Raw genomic sequence first — 16,278 nt, forward strand, 5'->3', positions numbered from 1 at the left:
AAAATTGGATGCCTTTATGTTAGATCCACCGAGCAATGGTTTGTTATTCGTTGCACTTGAGTTTCTTGCTTTCTCGAGCTTCTGCTGTCAAATACGGTTTCTGGATTTAGCATATGTAGAGTTGGCGAGGCCTGGAGAGAAATTGCTTTGAAATGTTGCAGTGTCTAGTCGATACACTGATAAATAATGTCCAAAAACGGTTAGGCCAGACCAACCGCAACCCTTAAAGGGACTATCCCACCTTTAACATGGGGTTTGAGTTGAGATAGCCAAGTTTGCGGCGAGGTTCAGAAACCACTATCTATCTAGGTTGCAACCCCCGCGGCCTCTTGGTGTTGAAGAAAATCTTCAACATGGAGCGACCCGACCGTTAGTGTGACGTCACGTCGTTTAGTCATTCTGATGTAAATGGGTTTGTTCGTTGAAAATCGCTTAAAACTTGGTCTGAACTTTGTTGTGGTGCCTACAGAGTAAAAAGAATCAGCTTTATGACAGTAATGTGGCCTGGGGAAGGAGGTATTTTTTGGCTGTGACGTCACATATTTGAAAGTTTGTGTTTGGAATATGGGAAGCCTAAGATGTTTAATGAAAAATAAATGCCAGAACCGTGTTCCTGGTCAATGGTCATTGATCCAATCTATAAAGTCGGGCACAATTTAACTGGTTTTAACAACATTTTAGATGGTGGGATAGTCCCTTTAACCGTTTCGTAATCCAAATCCGAGTCCGCTTTCGGATGTCAAAGAATTAAGGCTCTGAATTTCAACTGATATCACTAATACAAGTGCTACCAATTCGGTAAAAGCGTCATGCTCGCTCAAGGTGCCATTGGGCATTGTACCTCCCGTAACATTGCGCCATTTTTACCTCCCGTAGCGTCCCTCAGGAATGGGCCATAGCCGTTTTCATCGACACTCCCATTGAAAAAAAATTAAATCAAAGAAACTGCTTAACATTGCAGCAGCGCACACGGAGTTGTGTTCAGGGTTATTGAAATCATAGAACATTTTTAGATTCATTAACAGTGTTAACTTTGCAGCATAACCTGCCTGGAACCGCGAACTATAAAGTTTGTGCTGTATAAAGTGGATTGATAAATAGCAGGACTACAGCCTGCAGAACGCCTTGGCGGAGTTCAGTCAAAGCAATCCGAAAGACCTCGGTATCTCAGGTTTAAGATTGAATGCCATATAGGAATAATGTTATCCACCCCCTCCCATCCCCTCCGCTGCAATAAGGTCGCATCGGTCACATGGGTCACGTCATACGGCCGGCCGGTCGACGGCGCAGCGGCCAGCCGTCGCCGCTGACAGGGCTGAGTAGACGACCCACATCCGCCTCGCTTGCCTGGGATGCATTGATTTTGTCTGTCGCTCTCCGTCCACCGTCAGGCTGCTGCAGGTATAGGTTGCCACAGCACGGCTCGTGCATTGGCAACCTAGATTCATATTTCAGTCGAATAATATCAGCAGACATTTTGCTTGTTTTGCTGATATACGTACTCATAACGCTAGACTTTAAGCCCATAGTCGATGCTAGAGTCGGGCGGCTTTTGCATAGGTACTACTCGTTCAGGGAAAAAGGACTGCTGAAGTATCCAGCTTTTATAAGATAATTCGACGTGACTACAGGCCAGATGTATTTTTTTTTTTACCCTCATCTTGTCATTACCATTCCCCGAATGTTGGAAGTTGAGTTTGCTTTTTTGTCCCCGATCAGCACACACTTTTGCACAGATTTTAACTGTTTTCAAAACTAATCGATCCTGCCTCCTTAAACGTCGTGCAATTGGCCGTTTTTGGGGGGGGGGGTCAAGTTTTCAAAGCAAAGTTTTCTTCATACGCGAAAAAGCGACTAAAATGAGTCAGTTGCTGACGCTGCGGGAGGAGAAATGCCCCCCCCCCCCCGAATTCGCCAGTGTTAATTCCAATGTTGGAATTGTCGCTTTCGGTCCTGGTCCCCAAGAATAAAATATGTCTGAGAACCAGCCAGCTTTTACAAAACCCAACAGTAAAATCAAATGTTTGGCCTTCTAAATGTGGTAGCTGATAAATTGTGTTACTCTCAATGCTATTTCTGCATATTTTAGGTGTAATAACTCACATGTCCCAGTGTTCGACCACTAACATATGGTATTCTCGGCATCAGGGGGTGCGGAATGCACGCGCTAGTGGCGAAAAAACATGTTTTGAGGAGGCATCCTCCTCAAAAGATCCTCCGATTCCGGAAAATCTTGACCTAGGCAGTAGGCACACCAAATTTGGTACACTGACACTACCGGACACGCGATTTAAGGTGCTGTACAAATAGGCGTGCTGGGGTACACGGTGCACGTGCTGTGCACATGCAAACCTTTTGATTTTGCGCTCTGTGTCACATATGCGGGTGGGGCGGGTAGCGCTGGCAAGCTCAGTGCCAAATTTACACAGGCCACCCAGAATGCATTCCAGCATAGTTATTGAGCATATTCATCTCCTGGTGGACCCCAAAGGTGCGCTCTGCACGTGCAAACAATTATCCGCGCCCGGCGGTGGGGATGCTTGGACAGTGGACACCTCATGTGGATTTATGGAAATATCAAACGGCGTTGTGGAGCGCCGCTGTTTTTTTCGTACACCTTTTCATACATCTTTTTCACAAATGCTGCATAACTTGGTGACCTGACCTTGAGCGACTTAGGTCGCTCAAGGTTAGGTCACCAGATTACGTCCAAGTGGCCTTAATTTAGGAAAAATTATAATACCCGTCATAGCTATTAGCTACACAGACTAAACAATCGGTTTAAAACGTGCAGCAATTGATAACATCAACAGTATATACGTAGAGTAGGGGAGAGTGGGGCACATTCGTGCAAAAAATTGGATAAATCCATATATCTGTTCTTTGGTTAGTGCAACGGCAAAATTGTTGATTGTGGTATGGAAAGGAACTATTGCAGATATTTTTCCTCTTTAAAAGTTATCCTCTAAAATTATTGCTTCTATTAGGAAAAATGACTTTTAATAACTCTGAACGTTTGCACGAAACTGCCCCACCTATGGGGCACATTTGTGCAAGGGGTGGGGCACTTCCGTGCACCCTGCAAAGTTCTAGAAATTACCGGGCATTACCAGAAATTTACCAAAGGAAATTGGCAGGGGGTCATTTCACTTGATTCCTTTCGACAAGAATGCACTGCACAACATATGTAGAAAGAATGGGCTGGCCAACAAGAATGTGCCAACTGCCGGCCTCCGTGACCTCGCCAAGTTCGCGTGAATTAATCGTCACGACGTCGCAAGCAGCCGAGACTGAGTCAGGCGAGCGTCATTAGTGAAACCTACTATAGATAAAGTCATAAATAGCAAAAACTAAAAAAAAAAAAATATGCACGAATGTGCCCCCAGGCAGTGCGTACACGAACCTGCCCCACAACGTTATTTGTAATATTTCAAAATTTCTTGTTGAAAAAAATGACACTTTGTCAACAAACAAGTTTGCAGCAGTTCCGTGAATAGAGTGAGCACCTTCGCCCCCAATTTTGAAAAGCTGAACCACATTTCCGAGTCAGGATCACGAAAATGGATGATATGAGAAAAGTTTGGAAAGCTCACGAATATTACAAATTTGCGTTTTTATCAAGCATGACAGCAGGTACAGTGTTGTCTTCTACGGTGAACGAAGGGCGGCAATGATCACTGGCGGATCCAGGGGGGGGCCACGGGGGCCATGGCCCCCCCCAAAGGCCTAAAGTGGCCTGTTTGGCCCCCCCCAAAACGTCAGAAAAACTTCTAAGAAAATATACCTTGATGGAGGTTTTTAACCACTTGTTGAAGTAAAGTTTCCACAGCATAATATGGAAGCAATATGGTAGCAGTGAGGGTCAGTCAAAAGTTGCGCGAGCGGAGTCGACCTTCAAAAAAAGACTGTTGTTGGCACGTGTTTATGGCGCGGCAGCTGGTAGTTGGCGGTGTTTCGCGTGGTGTGGCATCACTGGCGGATCCGGGGGTGGGGGGGGGGGGGGGTAGCACGGGAGCCTGAGGTGCCCCTGACAGGCCCGTGGTGCCCTTGCTAGGCCTTTGGTGCCCCTGGACCCTGGCAGGCCTGTGGTGCCTCTGGCGGGCCTAGGGTGCCCCTGCTAGGCTGCTGATGCCCCTGGGAGTGGGACCTGACAGGACTGTGGTGCCCCTGACAAGCCTTAAGTGCCCCCAACAGGCCCGTGATGCCCCCGACAGGCCCAAGGTGCCCCTGCCTGCGTGATGCCGTGATGCCTGCGAGGCCGGTGGTGCCCCTGCGAGGCCGGTGGTGCCACTGCGAGGCCGGTGGGGCCCCTGACAAGCCCATGGTGCCCCTGCGAGGCTGGTGGTGCCCCTGCTAGACCGGTGGTACCCCTGGCAGGCCTGTGGTGCCCCTGCTAGGCCGCTGGTGCCCCTGGGCCCTGACAGGACTGTGATGCCCCTGACAGGCCCAAGGTGCCCCTGTAAGGCCGGTGGTGCCCCTGTAAGGCCTGTGGTATCCCTACTAGGTCTCTGGTGCCCCTTTGACAGGCCCATGGTGCCCCTGCGAGGCTGGCGGCGCCCCTGGCAGGTCTCTGGTGTCCCTGACAGACCTGGGGTGCCCCTGACAAGCCTGTGGGGCCCCTCACAGGCCCGTGGTGCCCTTGCTACTTGCTAGGCCTGTGGTGCCCCTGGCGGGCTGGTGGTGCCCCTGCTAGGCCGGTGGTGCCCCTGACACGCCTGTGGTGCCCCCGGGCACCAAGGGGGGTCATGACCCATGTGGCCCCCCTTGGATCTGCCACTGATACATGATATATTGATTTGTAAAGGCGTTATGGCTTATGCAATATGCAATTGCAGGCACTTGGTATGCCTCACTTATCCCTTATTGGGGGCTCTGGCGGGCTCCTGAGGGCCCACGTCTATCTCCGGGAGCCCTTGACAGGCTCCTTTGGGTCCTTTCAGTCCACTATAGCATATAGGTCTCCATGCGAGTCCTACACATCTGAGGGCGTACCCTGACGTCTGAGGTACCCAACTGCAGCTCCAATGGTCTCTTACACTGGCGGATCCAGGGAGGGGGCATTTAGGGCCATGCCACCTTCCCAGAGGTCTAAAGTGGCCCGTTTGCCCCCTCCCCCAAACGATAATGAAACATAGTTCAATCAGTGCGTGGCCTAGGAGCCGAGTTAGACAGGGGGTGTTTTACCTCCTCCCGGCCCGCAAAGGGACCCAAGCACTGACTCGAAGCGGGTTAACTGGTCGACAAAAGCAATGGTAAGTGCTTACAAAGTAATATAAAGGCATGGGTCGGGTGGGCTACCATTTATATATTTTTCTTTTTAGTTAAAAAAAAATTCATAGTGTCAGGGCTGTGACGAAAAATAAGTGGCCTAAATCCGATGAGAAAACAGGATTTGGGGGTACCCTAGGTTTGGCTCCAGCATGAGTTGGCCCCCCCCAAAACGCAAGCCTGGATCCGCCAGTGGCAATGATAGACACATTTCCATAATTTACCTTGAGCTCGTGCAGTCACTCGTGTTCCCATAAACTGCTGAAAACGAATGTGCCCCATGCACGAATGTGCCCACTCTCCCCTACAGTAGGTCTGCAAAATAAGTCCTCTCCGTATGCGGGCAGGTGGACCCCGAGTAGCGCTCAGGCGCTAACTGCCCACTGGTAACCCGCATACGGCGGGGAATTATAATGTAGACCTACTGTACCTACCTCTACCTCGAAATGTCAATATCACTGACCTAGGGTTCTGTTGATTTTGCGACCTCAGACCACCAACACGGCAAATCATTTACCTATTTTGTCAAATTCGGGCTCCTAAACTGTTTGCTACCCAGCAACGCAAACTTACGCCTCAATCGCCGGCTAGCGCAGCATAGGCATCTTTGTTATCCACGTTGTTTGCGCCTGCAGTGATACTGTACCGCAATAACCAGTATCTTCATCTTTCACCCATAGATGGCAGTAGTCAAGCGCCTGCATCTATGCTGTGCCGCAGTGCTCTCACAATACGAGCTGAGCATTGAGCAAGCGCGGTGTAATACGATTATGTGGTGGCCTGGACCGGTGACCGTGGCCAATAAATGGTTCGAACTTGACTGAGTAGCGGTAAATCAGTATCTGATATCTCACGAGCCCGTGCTGGGTCAGAATCGTGATTCGGCGTAAGTCAGCCCACATTATCCGCGCGTTTCCAGTCTTTTTGTGGTCTTCAGGTCTTTTGTGGTTCATCGGCACACCCACAGATAACAGTAGTACTGCTGTTAGCTGTGGCACACCCAATCAAAATTAAATTTTAGAACAAAAACCGATTTAGTTTTTTATTCTACCAGGACTGAGAGTCTAATAACCAGCACCCTGAAACACTTTGCATTGTATTGTATTGTATTTACGATCGTGGGCGATCCACACATGGCGTGGCGGTTACTGCCCAGAGTCTGAGTCGGGTACATAGGCATGCAGGAACAGAGGCCAGTCATACAACTCACAACACACACACCCATACACACAAGAAGCCTCTACATGCTACGATTTCTAACAAAACATGCTACATGCTACGATTTCTCCGAACACGAACGTGTCGGTGTATTCAGTGACATGTCTCCACTGCTGTCCGCCAGGCTGGACGCCGCTGCACGAGGCGTGTATCCACGGCTGGTCGTCGGTGGCGCGCGCGCTGCTGACCGCCGGCGCCGACGCCAACCGGCCGGGCCTGGACCGTGTGACGCCGCTGCACGACGCGGCCGGCAACAGTCGCCGGCGGCTGGTGCGCCTGCTGCTGCAGCACGGCGCCGACCCGGCGGCCCGCACCGCGCGCGGCCAGCGGCCCGCCGAGCTCGCCTCGGAGCCGCGCGTCCGCCGCCTGCTGGAGACGGCCGCCGCCGGCGGACCGGTCAGCGACGGCAGCGGAGACAGCGAGAGCAGCGACATCGGTGAGGGACGCGCAGAGGTGGTGCAGTCATTCTGTACAGCGTGGCTTTCGGATATCCAGTGCCACACCGAATCCTGACTGTTATTTGTAACAGCAGTATTCATTTCTTTATTTTAATCTCAGCCCGTTCTGAGTCTGGGTGATGTGCCCCTACCGACTGCCTCCGTTCGCTGTCATTGGCAGAGGATGAGCAGGACAATCCGTGTGATGTGTCCATACTTACTGCCCTCCCCCCCCCCCCGTGTGATGTGCCCCCACTGACTGCCTACTGTTCTTTGTCTCCACAGAGGACGAGTTCCTTTTGATGTGCCCCCACTAACTGCTTCCGTTCGCTGTCGTTTGCAGAGGACGAGGAGGACAAGGAGAACCAGCCGGAGACCCCGCAGCGGCGTCCGAACCGGCTCACCAGTCGGCTGCGGCGGCTGACAGACGCCATGGACGCCTCTGACTCCAGCTCGGGCGCCGCCGGCGGCGGCGGCGGCGCCGACATGTACGACTTCAAGCCGGAGCAGGAGCGCGACTCGCAGCCCGGCGCCGCCGATAAGGATGAACAGAGGGAAGGTAAACAGACCGCCAGTCCGGCCCGGCAGGACGACACGCGCCCGACCGACGACGGCAAACGACCCGCGTCGGAGATGGAGGATGCAGACGGAGAGGAGGGTGCCAAGAAGAAGAAGAAGAAAGAGGACCTGCCCAAGCCGGCCCCCAAGTCTGGGAAGGGTGGAGAGAAAGTTGGTAAAACGACCGGCAAGTCAGTGGTTGGCGGAAAGCCGGGCAAAGGCTATGGTAGTGGCAACGAGCGCCGCAGTCCGACGGGCTCGCAGGGCGCCGCCACCCCGCCGAAGAGTAAACCGGCGAGCCGCACCACATCGGATGACAGCGACGGAGAGGAGCGCCGCGAGGGCCCCAAGGTTCCGCCGCTGAAAATCGTCATCAACGCCGCCAGCGCCGAGCAGGAGCAGGTGAAGGGCGGCAAGGGCGCCAGCGGCGCGCGGCTGCCCTACGTGGTGGCCTCTCAGGCGGACACCGAGTCTGACGAAGTGAGCTCAGAGACAGCTGCCAGCCAGGCGGCGGCGGCGGCGGCGGCAGCGGACGGCACCGGAGAGGACGGCTCCCCGGGCGGCGGCGACAAGTCGAGCACGCCGGCGCGTGTCACCCGCTCACAGCGCGCGCTGCAGGGCGGCTCTGGCGAGGCGGCCAGTCCCGAGTCGGCCAGCGGCAGCGCGGCCGCCGACGGCGACCGGCCGACCGAGGAGGAGCCCGCCGAGCCGCCGCCGCCGCCGCCCCCGCCACCGCCGCCGCCTCCGGCTCCCACCACCACCACCGTCGTGGAACATCCCCGGAAGCGCAAGATGCGCCAGGCGCGTGCCACCCAGCAGGCTGCCGAGGAGGCGGCGGCGGCGGCGGCCGCGGGCGGCTCTCCGGCGCCGCCCGCCGACCCGCCCTTCATGAACAACTACAAGGCGTTCCAGGAGATCCGGCGGCAGATCGACCGGCGCCGGCGCGAGCTCTTCCCCATCACCCCCAAACCGCCGCGCGGCTTCAAGGACTACCTCATCAACCGGGCCACGTACGTGCTGGCCGGGAACGTGCACTCGCGGCTGAGCGTGCCCACCATGGCGCCACCGTGCAGCCTGGCCGCCGGCATGAAGGAGCTCTTCGTGGAGCAGGAGATCGAGCGCTACAAACTGCGACTGCAGGTGAGCCCGCGACTGGCCCTGCTGTGAGAACTGTGGAGTGGGGTTGGTTATGATAGGTTGGATGCCGTTTAGCGGCTAGCTCGGCTGTGCAGTGGACTGGAGTGAAGTTGAGTCGAGTCGGCTATTATTGGGTGGCCGTCGGTTTGGCTATTTTCCGGTATTACTCTCACAGTTTTATCGTCAATTCGTAGCGTATGTACCCGACGCAGAGAAGTTATGTTGAATGTCGGCATTAGTTTGTTGGTATTGCAGATATTAACAGGAATACATCCAGAGGGGATGAACTAGAAACAACCTGACAATTCCCAAATGGCATGTCTCGACTTTCATCTACTGACATAAAACTGGCCGGCTTCTGCTGGCACCGCAGTTCCGTAAGGATTGTTTGGTAGTCATATTCAGGTTGGATTTCTGTGAGGCCAGATTCCGCTACACTACATATCGTAGGCGCAAGGATTGTGTAACGCCTGTAGTTGTCTGACGCCGCTATCGGTCCCCCCGACAGCACATCATCGAGAAGGAGAAGCTGGTGCTGACGGTCGAGCAGGAGATTCTGCGGGTGCACGGCCGGGCGGCGCGCGCGCTGGCCAACCAGGCGCTGCCGTTCAGCGCGTGCACCATCCTCCGTGACGAGGAAGTCTACAACCTCGCCACACCCGAACAGGAGGAGAAGGACCGCAACGTGCGCGACCGCTACAACGGCCGACAGTTCTTCAGCTGGCTCCAGGACGTCGACGACAAGTGGGAGAAAATCAAGGTGGGTGCCAGGGGGCGCTGTTGGACGTGAGAAATGGGGGAGACGAAGATCCGGCAACGGTTAGCGTTACTCGTTTCGTTTAGTTTAGATGTAAACGTCTCGTGTTCATGAACTTCGGAAAGAGGTTAGTCACTTGTCACAAAAATGTCACGAAGAATTCAATATTGGTATTATTCGATGTTTCGCTGAATAAAGTTGGGATTTTCTCTGTTGGAAATAGGTTCTGTATTACATGTGTTCATCTTATTCAGCCGAATTCTTCGCAAAGTAGACGTAGACATAGCAGTAATAACTATTTTGCTCTACACACCAATTAAAATCCAATTTTATCGGTCTGAACGATGCACTATAACCGTTTCTGGAGAATGACTGTCAGATTTCCCCCTGTCTGACTGTCCCCCTCCCCCCCCCTCACCAGGAGGGTATGGTGTTACGACACCACAACGAGGCAGAGTCGCTGCACGCCGTGCAGAAGATGGACTGGGAGTGGAAGCTGAAGGAGATCGGCGCCTGCGACCCCCGCACCACACCCAACATCGACGAACTGCACGTGCCCATGGTGAAGGTCATTGACGACTTTGACATGCCGCCGAGTTGAGCGGCTGTGGCGAGGGCAGCTTGGGAGGGGCTTTGCTGTGCGCGGGATCAGTGCGGGATAGTGTCAAAAAGGCGCCGTTTCTTGGACTATTGTGGCAAATCCTCATGGGCCCGTTTGTTATATGTATTGTATGTATGTAGTGTATGTGTAATGTGTGGGATGTACGCGAGTGGTCGGTCTGTGTGCCCCTCGTAGCCTGTTCGCGGTGTTCGCGGGGCCGGGCAGGGTAGCTTTTTTGCTGATTTGCTCCTGTTGTGTGTGTAGGGGAGGGGAGTCGTCCCAGCTCTAGTGATATCAGTTGGGGAAACTACGAGGAGCCAAACAAAATTGGATCAGCCAATCAACGGCTGGAGATGACCATATATGGTCATAAAATCAGACAACATCTTTTCCATGCATCCTAGCATTCAAATGAAAAAATAAGGCATTATAATGTTTTTTAACCACACAAGGCCTACACTCACTCGGTGCACAATGCACTGGCGGCTCTAAATCGCAGATTTACAATACAAGGGCCCTGTTTCACCGGTGATAGCAGCACGCTGCTTTTACACGTGTCAAATTGGGTTTCCATGGAAACATCAACAGGCTCATTGCTCCAACACTACCAGAAGTGTGACGTCAGCTCGCGCAATTTGATAGCAGCGTGGTAGCAGCGTCCCGTGAAACACCGCCAAGGTCAAACAGTGATTGGCAAATATGGCGGATTAAAACAGACGCGCCAAAAAAATGTAAGCAGCTACACCGTGGTTTGAAAATGTCATTATTTTTATTATTTTGTTTATGTTTTTTCCAATTTTGGTTGAATTATAATTATAAAATAAAATATCTTCATTCAAATAAAATTAAATCTTAAAAACAATTTTCTTTCAAAACACCAATCCATTTATGGAATGGCCAGCTGATTGTGACGCTCAGAACCTGCAGAAAAGCTGTTTTGCTATCGCCATTTTCGAGTGAATTCGCCGAATTTAATCAAATGGCGTGATTTCGCAGTGGAAAATGGAAGCCTTTTCTCTCCGATAAGTGGACGCGATACCGCAAGTACCGGCACGTTATACCGTTTTTCTTCCGTAGTAGCGAGGGCTGCTTTTATGCCCATATATGGTCATCAAAAGTCTATTTATTGACCAATCAATTTTTGGATCTTCGCCTCGTAGTTTCCCCAACTGATATGTATAGAGGACGACCGTCCCGCACCGAAATGCTGTGTGGACGGCACGGCATACGTTGTACTGTGCTATCCTCTACGACTGTTTGCTGGCATTGTGCTGTGCTGTGCTGTGCTGGCTCCCGCGCCCTATGTGCCGTGCTGTCTGGCGTGTGCGGATTGCTTCCTCACCGTGCGAACGCCCGTATCAGCGGCAGACAATCGCTTGTGTTACGGGATATGTTCAATGTTCATTATGTATGTACTAAATACAAACTTGACACCACAATCAACCAGTTCATTATACCGTCCGTAGACGCTCCGTAGAAACATTTCTATGAAACACAACCGAGCGCGGGCAATACAGCACCCACGAGTCACGACACCAACAACTCGCACATACAGAATACTCAGACACCAGACTGTCACTGTGCCGCCCATGCCACGATAGCATGGCGTCCTTGGCAACTGAGCACCGCATGCCCGTTGTCTTTTACCGCTGGTGTCTGGAGCAGCGATCACCGACTCACGGTCGCGGCGCTGGTGTTTGGCAGTCCGCTCCACACTGCGGCGGCCTGAGACTAGGACACGTATTCGCAAACCCACCGAGTCTGACCGGCGGCATCAGGCGGGCGGCTGCTCCTGGTCCGACGAGGGCCGCTTGCCGAGCTTCAGGTCCACCGGCCGGTCGTAGCCCATGATGCGGCCAAAGTGCTCGATCGGCTGGAAGTGGTTGGCGTCGGCGAACAGCGGCTTCCCCTTGGCGACGAACGTGGTGAACATCCCGGGTACGTCTGGCACGTGTACGTCGGCAGGACTGAACTCCACCTGAGACGAACGGGCGCCGCGTCAGTAAATCAGTTCATGACTTTTACACTTATGCGAAGGACGAGAGCCAGGCAAAGGGAGTCCTTACAGTAGAATGGCGCTCAGTTATAAGAAGTGGACGAAAGGGGCACTCCCAGGAATGTGTGAACGTTCTTGGACTGACGAGCGTTCCCGGGACAGTTTCGCCGCACAGGTGTGTAGGGAGGAGTTCACCTGTCGCGTGCGCAGCATCAGTGTGATGGTGTTGGCCGTGTAGCGGTCCGAGCTCGGGTCGTACGTCAGCTGGGTGACGTAGTTGCGCACCACCAGGTGAATCAGCACGGGCGTCATCAGCGTGAAGATGCCCATCACCGAGCCCATCATGATGGCGATCCTGGCGGCCGGGCAGACGTTAACGCCCGGGACACGGGTCACACGTAACACATGCACAGCAACTCACAACACAGAACACCGCCTCCCAATACAGGACACCATCTCACCACAATGGGCACCAACTCACAACATCTCAAAACACGAGACACCACCCCACAACATGAGACGCTTTCACAGTCTTAACACGGGACACCATTACCGTCTCACAACACGAGACATCGCCTTCCAACATGAGACACCGTCTGACAACACGGGACACCAGACAACAAAGACACCACCTCACAATACGGGACATCGTCTCGCCACCACTACGCCGGCGCACACGGAAATGGTCGCACGCACCTGCTGAAAAATGCACACAATGCACACCGAAATAAGGTCCGATGCTCGAGCGTCTTGCGGCGGCCTGGTAGCTCAACTGCGCTCACCCAACACCGTCCACAGACAGGGCGACAAGGCCGATGGCGACTCAGGTGAAGACTCACCCCATTCCGGCCTTGCCCATTTCGGCCATGACGGTGGGAGCCACATACATGCCGACCGCACTAGTGAAGAGTGAAAACACCTTGAGCCGCTTCATTTGGCCCGTCAGCGGACCTCGGTAGACCACCTGTGTGAACACGAATACATGGGTCAATGTTGGAGCACGAAATAGTCCCACAGACCGGTGGTTAGTACGAAACGGTCGTCTTCGGACAGACAAAACGATCGCAAGGCTGAAGACAGGGTACATAATAGTGACGCGGTGATCTGCTTGGATAATTTAGTTTCGGAAAGTGTCAACATAACACAAATGCATACGAGGAGCTGAGAACAAGACAAAGTGTGTCACGGCGACTGCGGGAGCTCACCAGCGGCTCTGGCTTGTCGGCAACACGTTCGGCAGATGCAGAGCAGCTGCTGTGCAGAAGTCGCCGAATGCAGGCTTTGTGTACCTGAGGAACGTTGTGAACACAGTTACAGGATATGAGTGAGTGAATTTAAATGAATTGTACAAAGAATATTGGCATCAAATATGTCATGAAGGCTGAGGCATTGAGCTATAAAACAGAACAAGAACTGCAGGTACCTATGCACAAATTCCTGATAGCCCTCCATACATATAAGTTTGGACAGCATCTCAACTACTCACATGGGCCAGCTGTGGTGTGTGTACAATGGGCACATTCTGTCCGACAGGAACAGCACAGGTGCTCAGCTTCCTTCCGACGACTCTTGAGCATTGCACAAGTCGGAACATTATTCAAATTTCAAGCTCTGTATACCTTTTAAGAAATCAATAAGAAAACACCTTAACTTCACAGCTTACAAAATTGCCTGGAAAAGCAATTAAGCAATCCATAGGCCTGTAAAAACATACATACTAATTACTGAGTGAATGGTTTAAAACTTTGACTAAAGTTTTAATCCTTCCCTGTTAACCTCCCCCAAAAATAAACCAATTGTCAAACCTTTACCCCTCGCTACGTAGCCACAAATATCACCAAAAGCATGAGTGAGGAGTACTAACAATTATTTCTCCCACACATGACACATCACTTCACGGTATATTCATTCTCACTTCACGGTATTTACCCTTGCCCTTCTTACCAAGGTGCAGGGGCATATTTACGTCTGGACAACGAGTTGCGGGGAAAAGTGCTGATTGTGTTGCAGTTTTAGGAGCCGGTGATTAGGCTGGATTTTTGGGTTACTTTTTCGTTCCGATTCATGCATTTCATAGTGTTTGGCTTTTGAATATTTTAGTTCTTTCAGATAAATATTACTTGTCTTACAACTTTTGTAAAAACGTTTCATTTTTTATAAGCCGACGTTCAGAGTCCTAAAAATACATCAGCACTACAATCATTGTAAACAAACAAATGGAGCACCACTTGGCTCTGTTCCAAGGTCATTTTTTAGTTTATCTGGTGGTTTTCTTGCTCTTGTACGTCGTTTTGTTGGATGTTTTGAATCCCTTAATATTGACATATCATATTTAAGAAGCATGTTGACTGAAAACAATCTGAAGTATCCAGGAGGCTGACAGAGGTCCTGACTACACTGAGCAATATCAATATCAAGTTGAACAAGTTATGAAATTTTGGTTGATAAACGCAAGTTGATCGGGCTCATATATCAGCAAGAAAAAGTAAAATTAAAAGAGCTTATTGTCCAAAAACAAGCTATAATATTGCAGACCTTGGAGCAATACTGAAGAGCACGCTGAGCAGGATCATGCCAGAAAATGTTGACTGATGAGCGCATATTGATGTATTGGTATGAATATTGAATGATAACTTACAACAGCAAGATAAATTAGTGCTAACTATCAAGCTAAAATCTAGAATGAATGGACTTGGGCAGTTTTACTATGCTTAGATGCTATGCAGATTGTAATGTGCATCAGGTACTCAGTGTCTGGCAAGTGGCAAATGAAACATGCGATCATTCCATTGCTACTGGAGGAGAAAGCTTGGATCACTAAATCCACTTTATGTTGATTTTGATGTTAATCATCATCACTGTATTTCTTGAAAAAAGGATTGTTGTAAAATTGTCAATGTGACAATCCATGCAACGATGTGATCATATTATGTGTTCATAGCCATTTGTGATAGTCATTATTGGTCCAATATACAATGGCAAAGCTCTCAGTCTCAGCGTTTCTTCCTGTGGATGGCCAGCAGTGACTCAGAGCTTAGAAGTATTAGTTTTCTTCATCATCACACATATTTGCAGCCTACCCAAGACCTGCATGGCAGTAGCACCCAGTTATAGGTAGGTACTCACCCTAACTCAATCTTACCTGCTAACCTCTGACTTGCCAAAAGTTAGCTCACATTGCCAAGCTGTGTCCAGGGAAACAGTCAACTGAGGAACTGGCTCATTGGGTGGCTGGTGTGAGTCTGTGCGTTTAAAGTGTTTCTTCTCTGAAGCTGCTCTGCACTGCTGTATGCCATGTTAGATGCTCAGAAAATGTGGGAAATGATTACTAAGCTACTTTAGTGCTTTGTTAATGCTCGAGACATGAACAAGTACAGATCCTGCAGGGTACAGCTATGAGTTAGGTGCTAGGTGAGTATGTTATGTGAATGTGCTGTTCCCTGTTTGACCGTAAGTATACAAACAAGCACAGGGTCACAGTTATATTCAATCTCCACATAAACATACAACAAAAACGGCCATATAGCCTAACTCCCCACAGATAACTTAAGCCTTTGAAGGCACAAAAATGTTTTGATTAACAGGACAGGTTTACAATATATCCTCTGTCCTTGGGGGATCTTGCTGCCAAGTTGAGGTATGATGACTGAACTTCAGGATTGATTAACCTTTTCTTAGCCACTGCTTATATACGAGAAAGACCAAATGCTTGTTTGTTTTGATTTACAATACATGTATACAATATATCCTCTGTCCTTGGGGGATCTTGCTGCCAAGTTGAGGTACGATGACTGAACTTCAGGATTGATCAATCTTTTCTTAGCCACTGCTTATATACGAGAAAGACCAAATGCTTGTTTGTAAACTGCGTTGAAAATTTAATGATCCACCTTCAATTCTGACATGAAGCCACAAATGAAATAGTTCCCTCTCCTTTTGGAATACACAAAGCAAAATATTTAATAAATTTTAGTGGATGGACAAGAGCAATTAGGATAGCTTTCCCTCAAGTTAACTTCTGGCACTGTTGATGAATTACACTGACGCCACTGAACTCTATAATGTGGAATGCGCATCGGCCGCCAGATGGTGTCCAACGGTGCCGCCATGTTGCGCAGACCCAGAAAGCGGCCGCCGCCTGTGTTGGGGAATAGGGAATTCGGGACCTCGATTTACGTTTACGGTCGCTGCATCCGTTACGTTCAAGCTATGTGGACACGGAACCCAGCATCTTACGCAGAATTGAATGGAGAACAAGATGAAATCCTAAAAAATCCTCAGATATAAGGAACTAATACGTTAAACC

The 16,278-nt window shown here is 50.8% G+C and overlaps 2 protein-coding genes across 10 annotated transcripts in view; one reads left to right on the plus strand and one right to left on the minus strand.

Annotated features, from left to right (window-relative positions):
* LOC122384447 (ankyrin repeat domain-containing protein 11-like) overlaps positions 1 to 11,415 on the plus strand; it is a 25,766-nt gene extending 14,351 nt beyond the window's left edge. The window contains exons 5-8 of the mRNA XM_043371837.1: positions 6,611 to 6,922; positions 7,267 to 8,621; positions 9,127 to 9,378; positions 9,797 to 11,415. Coding sequence (XP_043227772.1) covers positions 6,611 to 6,922; positions 7,267 to 8,621; positions 9,127 to 9,378; positions 9,797 to 9,976 — 2,099 coding nt within the window. The 3' untranslated portion in view covers positions 9,977 to 11,415. The remainder of the gene's footprint in view (positions 1 to 6,610; positions 6,923 to 7,266; positions 8,622 to 9,126; positions 9,379 to 9,796) is intronic.
* LOC122384487 (transmembrane protein 70 homolog, mitochondrial-like) overlaps positions 11,040 to 16,278 on the minus strand; it is a 21,609-nt gene continuing 16,370 nt past the window's right edge. The window contains exons 1-6 of one of the 9 annotated variants that reach the window (XM_043371986.1): positions 15,989 to 16,020; positions 13,459 to 13,672; positions 13,178 to 13,261; positions 12,812 to 12,936; positions 12,168 to 12,327; positions 11,040 to 11,954 (exon numbers count right to left, since the gene is read on the minus strand). In XM_043371986.1, coding sequence (XP_043227921.1) covers positions 11,751 to 11,954; positions 12,168 to 12,327; positions 12,812 to 12,936; positions 13,178 to 13,261; positions 13,459 to 13,566 — 681 coding nt within the window. In that variant the 5' untranslated portion in view covers positions 13,567 to 13,672; positions 15,989 to 16,020 and the 3' untranslated portion in view covers positions 11,040 to 11,750. Of the gene's footprint in view, positions 11,955 to 12,167; positions 12,328 to 12,811; positions 12,937 to 13,177; positions 13,262 to 13,458; positions 13,673 to 13,836; positions 13,939 to 15,988; positions 16,021 to 16,278 lie in introns of those variants that run through there. The other 8 variants (XM_043371965.1, XM_043371996.1, XM_043371954.1 and 5 more) reach the window with 8 other exon arrangements.

This window comes from Amphibalanus amphitrite, unplaced genomic scaffold (assembly GCF_019059575.1).
Source record: "Amphibalanus amphitrite isolate SeventyFive unplaced genomic scaffold, NRLGWU_Aamphi_draft 000014F_arrow, whole genome shotgun sequence".
In the NCBI taxonomy this organism is placed as follows: domain Eukaryota; kingdom Metazoa; phylum Arthropoda; class Thecostraca; order Balanomorpha; family Balanidae; genus Amphibalanus; species Amphibalanus amphitrite.